Below are 13,048 nucleotides of genomic sequence, written 5' to 3' on the forward strand. Positions count from 1 at the left end.
TGGCGTACAGTAGAGGTTCTTCTAAGCATTGGGGGGAGGGGTAAAGGTAAATGTCTTGAACAGTTTTCTTTTTAATGGAATGGAGGGCTTATGTCCTAATTACTAGTGTTATCTATACTTTTCAGCATCAAACTGCCCTTTTTAATGTGTTATCTGTTTTCATCTATTGCAGGTTGAGTCTGTATGGAATATCAGAAAACTGAGTGGATCCCTGTGTTGGTTTGAGGTATGTACTTACCAGATTATGGTTTCTGCAAATTAAATATTACAATATGGGTGTTATTTAGGAATAATTGAGCAGCACTGCATTTACTGTGTGGATTTGGTTACAGATGATCATTTTCTGGGGAGAGGAAGTTTATTTTTTATTTGTCTGTTTGCTGGTATTAAATCTAAACTCTGGGCATATCCAAAAGCATTCAGTTTGATGCACACCTGTCCATTAAACTATTTGAAATCCCATTCTTAATCATTTGTGATCGTATGGCCCAAGATGCACTGTCAATGCCTAAATCAGGGGTGAAGAAATGTGGTGGCATTAATGTGACCAATGATTCCTTGCAGAGGTGCCATGTAGTGGCTGAGTGTTAGAATAAACAGCCGGTTCTTTTTTGCCGTTCTAAACACAGCATGTCAGTGCAAACGTCTGTTACCAGGGGCGTATCTATTGAGGCAAACAAGGCGTTTGCCTTGGGGGGAATTTTTCAGGGGGGGTGGCCTAATTTTACTCTAAACCCCTGCAATCCAACATCTTCAAGATGTGAAACAAGCAGACCAAATATTTGGTTCACCCAATGCTTCTGTCAAGTCAAGCAAAGCTCTCCCTGGCATGGTGGATCTCTTACCTTGGAACTGGGAAAGTCGTTCCCTTACAGGGACTTGGAACGTGGTAACAACAGGACACAAAACTATCCATCAACATTCTGGAGCTTTTCAGCATCACGCATTTGTATCCAAGATTTGCAGATTTTCCAAGTTGAACCAGGTTGATATTCAGGCTTCAGCTGATATGAGCTTCTGGTGCAAGGTGCTTCAAGCTGTTATCTGAGTGTTTTATTCTGGTTCTTTAAATCCTTGATTTCTTATTGGCCTTTTGGAAATTTTGCTAGCTAATAGCTATGTTGTTGCCTGCCTTTTATTTGCTTGGGCAATGTCCCATGGTCTATGAATACCAGCCCTGTGTCCTGTACTGTACAATTATGCCCTGTAGAATTAACCTCCGTAACATCTCTAAAATTCGCCCCTTTTTAACAAATGAAACCACCAAGCTCCTCAATCACTCCCTTGTTATCTCTCGCCTTGACTATTGCAACTCCCTTCTCATTGGCCTACCTCTCCATAGGCTATCCCCTCTTCAGTCTATCATGAATGCTGCTGCCAGAACTATCCACCTTACCAACCGCTCAGTGTCTGCCAACCCTCTCCTCCAATCCCTACACTGGCTCCCAATCACCCAGCGAATTAAATTCAACATACTAACCAAAACATACAAAGCCATTGACAACTCTGCCCTGAGCTACATCACCAATCTTGTCTCCAAATACCACCCAAATCGTCCTTTCCACTCTTCTCAAGACCTCCTACTCAAGCTCTCTCGTCTCCTCCTCTCATGCTCGTCTCCAGGATTTCTCCAGAGCCTTTCCCATCCTCTAAAACTCGCTACCTCCACTGGTCCGGCTATCCCATACTTTTGCTACCTTCAGGCGATCCCTGAAAACTCATCTCTTCAGGAAAGCCTATCACATCTCCAACTAAAATTCTACCACTTCCATCAGCTCATTCCCCACAGTTACAACCTTTTGTACCACTTGCCCCGCCCTATTAGATTGTAAGCTCTTCTGAGCAGGGCCCTCTTAAAGCGGGGTTCCACCCAAATTTTGAACAATATCTGTATGTATTCTCTTCCTTGCCTAGATGCTGACATGCCGTTTAAAAAAATTTAAATCGCCGTAATTACCTTTTATTTTTCTATTCTTCTTTGCACTTCCTGGTTCTCCTCCCGTGGGAGTAGGCGTGTTTCTAGCCTCTCCCAGACTCCTGGGAGCTAGTCTCAGGCTTCCCAGGATGCCACTGAGCATGAGCGGGAACGAGCGGTGAATGCTGGGAGCACAGCCTTCACCACATCCAGGAAATAAATGCTTGTGGGCTTCAAATGCCCACAATGAAGATGGAAACCGCCTGCAGTGAATAATATAAGTTATTCTTTCCGACGAAATCTGACACAGGCGGACATATTACACACAATATGTGAGTATGTAATGCTGAGAAGAAAAGTTTGTGAATGAACTCAAAAAAAAAAAAAAAAAACGATAGGTGGACCCCCGCTTTAATCCTCTTTTATTTTATTGTATTATAACTGTATTGTCTCCTTTTGATATTGTAAAGCGCTGCGTAAACTGTTGGCGCTATATAAATCCTGTATAATAATAATTATAATAAGAGTTTAAACTTACCTGTGAATTCCTCATCTTGGAGTACAATACGTTACACAGATCCCTCCCCTCTGTGTCTTGATCATTCCTTATTGCTTAAAAAACAGAGCCTCACAGAATAAGTAGGCAGGGTTACATGGGTATGATCTAGGGTGACCCTAGCAAAAGTTTTTGCCAGTGTTCAATCACCTGAGATAGCAGCATATAATCCATGGTCTATATATAATAGTCCTAAACTGTACTCTAAGATGAAGAATTCATAGGTAAGTCGAAATTCCTATTTTAATTATGTATTAATAACTGTAGAGCTGCATTATTTTATTAGTTTTAGGGTCTTAGATCTGGCAGGAGATTAGTTTTAAGTAAAAAAAAAAAAAAAAACTAAAAATGCAGCATAACAGAAATGAGAGAATACTTCCCATAAATCACCATCACTACATCATTATGAGTAAAAAATGGTACGTTTTGTTCAGCATCGGCTAAAAATCACATGGTCTTGGGCTGCCATAAGAGTCTTGCCCATCATTAGAGACTAATGAGGCTGTACAAAGACCATTGATCCTATGTAGTCTGCAGTATCCAGTTAGCTATGAGTAACTTAGCAAGATCACTGACATAGCTAGGTGAATCTAGATCCCATAACTAGATATAAGGGATGTAGTAAACATGTAGGCAAATCAACACTGGCATCCGTACATAACTAAAATATTAGTTTTAAGTGGACAGGCCCTTTGAGCAAGTCCATTATTATAACATATTAGCAGTGCCAAATGAGGCGAGGTATAATCAGGCAAAACTGCCCATGAGTGTTAAAGCTGCCAGGCTGCCCATGACAGGGTTAACTGCGGCTGTGTGAGAGATGAAGACGCAAAGTTGGCTTGGGCTGTGTGAGCACTCCAGCTGCTTGAACAGCGGCCAGCAATAATACTACAGCGCTCCAGCGATAGGGTAGAAGTGTGACCACCAGTGCTGCAACTTCTGGCTCCTGCCAGACACTTTATAGAGACTCTCCAGGGATCACGGCCAGGCTGGAGGTACTCTCATTTTGTTCTGTTGATATGCTGTGGGCTTAAAGAGAACCTACCAAACTCTAAGTAACAGCAGGAGTGTGTTTTGTTCTTTGCCAGAAGCCCTGTAAAAAGACCTGCCCAGCACACTAATCCCCAAGTGTAGGCACCACTAGGTGATTGCCTGTCCCTGTCATTGTTAGTCAATTTTCTTCAATGTGGGTGCCTCATTGCCTGATACAGTCTGAAGCTCAATTCACACTTGTGTGACTTGTCATGCAACTTTGGACATCAAAGTTGTCTGACAAGTTGTTCCCCATGTTTTGCAATGATAACCATTCATATATGTGTGACTTAAAGTTACAGCAACTTAAAAATACAGTAGTTCAGGCACTACTTTGGTCCAAGTTTCATGCAACTTGAGGGCCATAGACTTCAATGTTAACCCCCAGAAGTTGCCTGAAAGTCTTACGTGAATGTTAAACAATGCAACACTTGTGCAACAGTTGTCCATTAGCACTGGTCAAAGCCAAAGTCGTATCCAAGTTGCACCCATCCAAGCCTGCGTCAAAGTTTCACCCAAATTGTACTCCAAAGTCAGCACAACTTTGGAGTCATGCAAGTGTGGATGGAGCCTTATACTTTGTTTTGCCCTCCAACAGTGCAATGGAGATGCCCCTCTGCTGGTCATTCAGACACCTGCATTGCATTTTGGGATGGTGAGGGCTCCCACTGAATGTGCCAGAGTTTGGGGGCTCCTGGGTTTTACCGAAGATTTGCTAGAACTGGTACATTCAGGTGTCTGCTAAAGCAGGGGTGGCCAACCTTTGGAAGAGCGAGGGCCACTTAAGCGACATGGAAGTCAGTTGGGGGCCACAATGAGCGGATGACGTGTCCGTGTTCAATCTGCATATGCAGAGCGGACAGGGACACAGTCTGCTCTACTCTGAGCCCTCGAGACGGAAGGGGACAAATCCCCCTTCTGTTTTTTTTAATGGATCGGATTGGAGGTAGGCGGGTGTAAACGGACACAAGTCTGTTTACATCTGCCGCTTCATAGAGATGAATGGAGGGTCCGATTGGGTCCACCTGAAAAAAGATCGGACCGATTGTGTGAAAGGGGCCTAAGCAAGCTGTCACACTGATGCTCTGCAGTTTAACTAATGGTCAGGATATGGATTACTACAATATTGACTATTAAACGGTCAGTAGAAAGTCCAATGTAAGTCCATAAGATACTGCACTGTACAATGGATGCCAGCTGGGGGAGCTAAAAGCAACTCTGTAAAGATCAAAGCAAAGAAAAAGAGCAGTGCAAATGCCATCTGAGTGCGGTATATAAAGGAAACATTTTAATGCAAAAAATAAACCACTCACAAAGATAATGCTTGTGACAAGCATGTAACTGGCTCCCACTGCTGCAAGCTGCGTCCAGTTCACTGTGTATGGTGTCTGTCTGGGCCACACTGGTGGTGTCCAGGGCTCCCAAATGGCGTGGATCCACAGATGACAGCTGGTGGCGTCAGATCCGGGAGAGAAGGCAGGAGGCGTGGTCCTTCATCAGGTTGTGCAGTAGCCATGTCTAAGTGGGCTTATAAGGGCAAGCCGAGCCAGCGGAATATAACGCCCAGCAAGTCGGTGCAGTTGCGCTCATATACAAGACCCACATGGAGTACGGTCCGAACACTGAAGCTCGGGGATGCTGCCCTGCCTTCCCAGAAGAGTTGAAGCTGTTATAGCTGCAAAGGGTGGGCCAACTCAATATTGAATCCTAGGGACTAAGACTGGGATAACATTAGTTGATGTGCGTGTAAAGGCAGGTGTCCCAATACTTTTGGTAACATGGTGTACTTCCCTTTGTTGATAATGTTGCACCATCAGAACTTGCAGAATTATGTACACTTGATTTGTCCATAGTATATGAATTGGAGAAGGGAATGATCACTGAGCAACCACCACATGAACAATCTTTGTGCAGTAATGAGCGCAATGAATTATTTATATCTTTGATGGGTCTGTTGTCACAGTTGATTAAATCTCATTATAAAGCATTTGAAGAGATATTAAACACCAGCATTTAATTGATTGCAGTTTACAAAATTCTTAGATGTGATGGCTGCATTAGTTTCCTTTTTTATCTGGTGATCCAGCCAGCAAGTCTGTTGTTTTTCAAAAGCACAAGCTCTTCAGCAGAATGTATCAGTTTACATGGATGAAACACATCACTTAGCACTGGCAGGGGTGAATAAAATTATCCGCTTTTATTTTTTCATGTAAAAACTTGTAAAAAGGGGATCAACTCCAGAGATAAAATGATAATTCTACAAGACTGGTCCGGCCGCACCTTGTATGCTGTCCAGTTCTGGGCACCAGTCCTCAGGAAGGATGTACTGGAAATGGAGCGAGTACAAAGAAGGGCAACAAAGCTAGTAAAGGGTCTGGAGGATATTAGTTAAGAGGAAAGGTTGTGAGCACTGAACTTATTCTCTCTGGAGAAGAGACGCATGAGAGGGGATATGATTTCAATATACAAATACCGTACTGGTGACCCCACAATAGAAATAAAACTTTTTTGCAGAAGAGAGTTTAACAAGACACGTGGCCACTCATTAAAATTAGAAGAAAAGAGGTTTAACCTTAAACTACGTAGAGGGTTCTTTACTGTAAGAGCGGCAAGGATGTGGAATTCCCTTCCACAGGCGGTGATCTCAGCGGGGAGCATCAATAGCTTCAAGAAACTATTAAATAAGCACCTGAATGACCGCAACATACAGGGATATACAATGTAATACTGACACACAATCACACATAGGTTGGACTTGATGGACTTGTGTCTTTTTTCAACCTCACCTACTATGCAACTATGTAACCTTTATTCCAAAAAGAAAAACAGTTTGCTGTAACTGCTTATAAAGCGTGAGCTGAAGTTTGGCTTCAGTTTGTTGGTGTATTTAAAGTGTTATTTAACCCAGGACCCTGCATTCACTACCACGTTTCCCCGAAAATAAGACCAGGTCTTATATTAATTTTGGCTACAAAAAACACGCTAGGGCTTATTCTCAGGGGATGTCTTGTTTATGTACGATATGTGAAATAATACATTTAAACAAATACAGTCATGTCATCTTCTTCTGGAAAAAAGGTGGCCAGAATGAACGCCCAGGATCGTCAGAGAAGAGGTGCTGAGTGCAGGCTAAAGGGGCCCAATGCAGCCTCCTCTATACTTGTCTGGGGTAAATGGACTTGTCTGCGTTGGGCCCCTTCAGCCTGTACTCAGCACCCCTTCTCTGTCGATCCTGGGCGTTCAGTCTGGCCACTTTTTGTGTGTTCCCAGGGGATGTGTGGTCCTTGTTTTAGCTTCCCAATATGTTTGGGACTTTCCACCTTCCTGGTCATGTTATGGATGTCGCTTGTTTTTAATCTGCCTGGCTGGTGTATGGATACCTTTCACCTTTATAAGGACATCACAGATACCTACCTCATTGCTACTAACTCCTGAAGAAGGAATCAATGTTTTGAAACGCGTCTGGGTCTTGTGCATGTAGTGGCTATGCCTCACTCACTATGAGGCCAACCATATAGGTATATATTTTGCGTATCTATTTATAAGGTTTTATCCGACTGAGGAAGACACCTGGTATCTATCACCTCAGCTCAAGAAGTCAAATATTCAAAAGGTGGGTTTTTTTGGGAGTGGATTATCACGGTGCTTACAGATCATAATTGAAACCGTACATACAGTAGGTATAGACTGTGTGTGTGTGTGTGTGTGTATGTATATATATATATAATATATATATATATATATATATATATATATATATATATATATATATATATATATATATATATATATATATATATACCGTATTTATCAGCGTATAACACGCACTTTTTTTCCCCTTAAAATCAGGGAAAATGTGTGTGTTATACGCCGATTCCTTGCGATCCTGAGCTGACAGATCTTCAAAATCGCTAACCGCGATTTGAAAATGCCGGCGCCGAAATACACACGGTCCTCGGCTCTTCTTGGCCACCTTCGGCTTCACTCGAGCGCCGCCCGAACCTAGCCGAGTGTACTCGGCTAGGTTCGGATAGCTCCGCTCACAGTCACGCCCATCCCGGGTGGGACTACGAGTGGAGCCGAAAGTGAACGAGAGCCGCCGAGAAGAACCGAGGACCGGCTCTGTGTATTTCGGCGCCGGCGGCGCCATTTTCAAATTGCGGTCGGCGATTTTGAAGCTCAGGATCGCAGGGGATCACAGGATTTTCAAACTGCGAGCTGCAAGGCTGCACTGGGATAAGGCTGCAATGGACACTGGGGAAGGCTGCACTGACAAGGCTGCACTGAGAAGGCGCCGATATATATATATATATATATATATATATATATATATATATATATATATATATATATATATATATATATATATATATATCGGCGCCTTCTTAGTGCAGCCTTGTCAGTGCAGCCTTCCCCAGTGTCCAGTGCAGCCTTATCCCAGTGCAGCCTTATCCCAGTGCAGCCTTGCCCCAGTGCAGCCTTGCCCCAGTGCAGCCTTGCCCCAGTGCAGCCTTGCCCCAATGCAGCCTTGCCCCAGTGCAGCCTTGCAGCTCGCAGTTTGAAAATCCTGTGATCCCCTGCGATCCTGAACTTCAAAATCGCCGACCGCGATTTGAAAATGGCGCCGAAATACATAGAGCCGGTCCTCGGTTCTTCTCGGCAGCTCTCGTTCACTTTCGGCTCCACTCGTAGTCCCGCCCGGGATGGGCGTGACTGTGAGCGGAGCTATCCGAACCTAGCCGAGTACACTCGGCTAGGTTCGGGCGGCGCTCCAGTGAAGCCGAAAGTGGCCGAGGACCGGCTCTGTGTATTTCGGCGCCGGCGGCGCCATTTTCAAATCGCGGTCGGCGATTTTGAAGATCTGTCAGCTCAGGATCGCAAGGGATCGGCGTATAACACGCACCCGCGATTTTCCCCTGATTTTAAGGGGAAAAAAGTGCGTGTTATACGCCGATAAATACGGTATAGTAAATGTAGCGCTATGTGTAAAAATATATATAAATATAAAGTGCAAATCTCTAAAATAAATAAATCCTACATATAAATGAATAGTCCATAAAATGAAGAAAAAATGGTGGTGTGCACTCCTTTTGAGGATGAACAATCACTGTGGTGGAATTGTGTGGATACACTGATCACAAGAAGAGTTTTTCATGTTTTCGTTTCTTCATTTTTTCATTTATTTATATTAGAGATTTGCACTTTATATATATTTTTACACATAGCGCTACATTTATTTATTTACTCTTTATTTTGAAATTAGTATGGTGTACCACTTGGAATGTTTAGCAGCTGTGCACGTTTATTATTAGGTTATCTTATTTAAACATCACAATATTTTTTACTTGTGGCGCTGATTGTTTCATCTTATAATTTTTGTCTTGTGTATATAACCTCACATTATATAGGTTTTCAGGGCATTTCTGTCCTGCTCAGCTTTTCCCTTTAAATTCCACAAATCACATTCTCCTCATGCCCTTCCCATTGATGCCAGCCTCCCAGCTCAGCCGCCTTCCCACTGTTGCTGGCGGGCTGCCAATTCTTTGGTGGATTATCAAAGTTTGATCATATCAGAGCCCGGAGCGATGTCTGCACAGCGTGCGTGAGACCAGATCGCTCTTTGAAATCGTAAAAGAGGAATCCCGACGCGCAGCTTCGCCGAGGACCTGTGTGACTATCGCATGTAGCTTTTTGAAGTTTATTACCTGAAAAACAAAAGGGAGAATTGCAACTGATGATAGATAAGCAGCCTATTTAATGTCTAGGATGAATCGGAACATCTGGAAAAGCAAGGAGGAGAGCGTGTTATTCAGCTCAATCCATATAATAAAAGAACAGTCGAGCATTTTGGAATTCTGCATACAAATAGACAGAGGCGATTGGTATGTCCTTTACTGTCATTAAAGGGTATGCATAGTTTGCAGGAAGGAAAACCGCAAAATTTTCCCCCCCATCAACACAGTTATGCCGCGTACACACGATCGTTTTTCTCGTTGGAAAATATGACGGTTTTTCCGACGGGATTTGCCTTGCATACACACGGTCACGCAAAAGTTTGCTGAAATTACGACCGTCAAGAACGCAGTGACGTACAACACTACGACGAGCCGAGAAAATGAAGTTCAATGCTGCCAAGCATGCGTCAAATTGTTTCCAAGCATGCATAGGGATTTTGCGCGTCGGAATTGCCACAGACGATCGCATTTTCGGATAGGAACTTTCCCCGACCGAAAAATTGAGAGCATGCTCTCAGTCTTTTGCTGGCTGGAATTCCGCCAGCAAAAGACCAATGGAGCAAACACGCGGTCGCATTTTCTGACGGAAAAATCTCATCGGTCTTTTGCACGCCAAATTTCCGACGTGCCATGAGTGTTGTTGGGGGGATCCCTCCTGCGGAGCTTTTGTGTTCTCCGGGGGGGGCGGGGGGGCGGGGGGGCACAGTGAGCCTTCCCTTCTGGGAGAATGCAGTGATTATTGCTATCAGCTGTAGCTGCTGGCAATAATCGCATTCAAAAATTCGACATGCTGGTTGTACCCAAGTCAAACGATGAATTTACTTGAATACAATCCTCCCCATAGATGGATCGAATTTCGTCAGGTCCCTGCTGAATCGGCCAAGATTCAAACCATCTATGACTGGCCTTAGTTCATATTTTCTTAAAGTGTTTACCTTTTAAAAGGCTAGTTCACCCAAAAGTAATATTTTAATTATAGGTAGAGCCCAGTTGGCTGAATATGCCTTAGATACCCGAAGTAGAAGATCCCACTGTCTCTCAATTTCTAACATCCTGTCCACCTGGACATTTTGGATGTTCCTTCTACCTTTTGTGTGTTCCAACTCCTCCGGTTACATTATTTTATTTATTTATTTATTGCAGTTATTTCTATAGTGGCATAAATTTTTAGCAGTGCTTTACACATACACTATATTACCAAAAGTATTGTGATGCCTGCAAATAAACTTTAATGGCATCTCAATCTTAGTTCGTAGAGTTCAATATTGAGTTGGCCTACCCTTTGCAGCTATAACAGCTTCATCTCTTCAGGAAAGGCTGTCCACAAGGTTTAGGAGTGTGTCTATGGGAATGTTTGACCATTTTTCCAGAAGCGCATTTGTGAGGTCAGGCACTGATGTGAATGAGAAGGCCTGGCTCGCAGTCTGCGCTCTAATTCATCCCAATGGTGTTCTATCGGGTTTAAGTCCTGATTCTGTACAGGCCAGTTAAGTTCCTCCACCCCAAGCTCTCTCATCCATGTCTTTATGGACCTTGCTTTGTGCACTGGTGCACAGTCATGTTAGAACAGGAAGGGGCCATCACCAAACTGTTCCCACAAAGTTGGGAGCATGAAATTGTCCGAAATGTCTTGTTATGCTGATGCCTTAAGAGTTCCTTTAACTAAGGGGCCAAGCCTAACCCCTGAAAAACATCCCCACACCATAATCCCCCCTCCACCAAAGGATTTGAACCAGTACACAAAGCAACGTCCTTTAAGACATGGCTGAGCGACTAGGGGGTTGAGGAACTTGACTGGCCTGCAGAGTCCTGACCTCAACCTGATAGAACACCTTTGAAATGAATTAGAGCTGAGACTGCGAGCCAGGCCTTCTCGTCCACATCAGTACATGAGCTCACAAATGCGCTTCTGGAAGAATGGTCAAACGTTCCCATAGACACTCCTAAACCTTGTGGACAGCCTTCCTAGAAGAGTTGAAGCTGTTATAGCTGCAAAGAGTGGGCCAACTCAATATTGAACCCTACGGACTAAGACTGGGATGCCATTAAAGTTCATGTGCGTGTAAAGGCAGGCGTCCCAATACTTTTGGTAATATAGTGTATATTGTGCATTCACATTGTTCATAAGGAAGACTAGTTTATAAAAAGTAGGGATGGAACCTGGAGTCTCTACCAATGGTGTGCAGAACCAGGACCTCAGCGTAGAGCTCTTACCAAGAGTTAAAAGAAACTGTTCAGCAGTTTAAAGTATTTATTTTTCATCCATTGAGGGTCACAGAAAGTCATATACTGACTGGTTTTAGTGCCACCTGTAGGAGGACTGGACACTGGCAGACAGTGCCACCTGTAGGAGGATTGGACACTGGCAAACACTGCCACCTATAGGAGGATTGGGCACTGGCAAACACTGCCACCTGTAAGAGGATTGAACACTGTAGGTCATCTCAGGATAACCTCTCCTCTACCTAGTATGCCTCAATTTTTTTTTGTTGGTGTCCTAGGAATCCAGGGTTCTTCCCCCGGTAAGTCAAGCCCTGGTGAGGTGGTGTTTGCCAGGGCAATGTCCTGAGGTACGGGGGTTCTCATCTCTTGACCCTTATAGGATCAGGTTTTAGTGGCTTAGGGTCTTCCTACTAGACCAGCTAGGGTTGTCTTACAAGGAGTGTTTCCTAGGTCCCTTACCTGGTATCAGTTTCTACCCTGAACTTGTTGTTTTTCCTTTTTTACCATGTTCAGTTGCTGATTCTTTCCTTCTTACTACCGAATTTGTTGTGTTTCACCCCTTGGTGGCTTCTGGGTCTCCAGCTTCTTTCCTGTCCTCTGGTTTGGTGCTCCCCTCTGTGTTGAGGCATTCCTCTCTGGTTGGTGGCCATTTCTTCTGAGTCTGGGGTATCTGGTTAATTTTCTTTGTATTGCCTCTGGCTGTGTTGGCGGTTTACCCTATTAGGCAGGAGGTTGGGCCTTATTTGGTGTCCGTTTCGGGCACTGGTCCTATAGGCGGATTGGGCTGTATGCAGTCCCTAGTTCTGTTTTGTCAAGGCGGTTTCCCACCCCTCAGTTGGATTATCTTTGGACATCCTGAAGGTTTAAGACTTCCTGTGTCCCTCAGTAGATGAGAATATAGGATTCTTGAACTTACCGTAAAATCATTTTTTAGGAATCTCTCGAGGGACACAGGTCATACTCTGTATTAATGATCATACTCTTGGTACTGCTGTGCTATACAACCGAGGCATGCTGGGTAGTGGAAGGCTTGTCCTGGGCTGGCCTATAGATCTTTTTGGGTAAAATACTCCTGTATGCGGCAGTATAACTCGGCGTCCGTCAATTATCTCCAAAAAAGGAAATCTACAGGAATACAAAAGTCCTATTTTAAACCCCAAATCTTATAAACTAAACTCACAAATATCTCATAAAGGCTTTTCAGTCTTTTTTAAATCTGTAGTTTCCACTAAAATACCTGATGATTCTGCAATGAAGGTCCTTGTTCAGGTACTTCCTGTTATAGTGTGACAACAGTGTGTCGCCTCCTAGTTGTGCTCCTGTGTGGACACCCTGTTACACAGACTTCTGTTGGAGATTACAAATGTCTGCTTTAAGCCCTGTTTCACACTTGTGCGGTGCGAATTGAAGCTCAGGTTTCACTGGTGAGATAAAAATCTCCTGTTCAAAGGATTCATTGCGTTTTTGCTCAGGATTAGAGAGCAGGGAGAGGGGGAGGGAGGAGGGGGGGAGAGGGGGAGGTGTAGTGAGGAGAAGTAGAAATTCCTTGTTCAGAACGCAATGCATCTGCGAATCAGATGCGTTCCC

General features: G+C 43.9%; 1 protein-coding gene across 1 annotated transcript in view; it reads left to right on the forward strand.

Annotated features, from left to right (window-relative positions):
- LOC141102963 (protein SHQ1 homolog) overlaps nt 1-13,048 on the forward strand; it is a gene marked incomplete at its 5' end in the record, with an annotated part of 135,807 nt that overhangs the window by 21,217 nt on the left and 101,542 nt on the right. The window contains 1 exon segment of the mRNA XM_073592030.1: nt 173-226. Coding sequence (XP_073448131.1) covers nt 173-226 — 54 coding nt within the window.

Source organism: Aquarana catesbeiana, linkage group LG07 (assembly GCF_042186555.1).
Source record: "Aquarana catesbeiana isolate 2022-GZ linkage group LG07, ASM4218655v1, whole genome shotgun sequence".
NCBI lineage: Eukaryota > Metazoa > Chordata > Amphibia > Anura > Ranidae > Aquarana > Aquarana catesbeiana.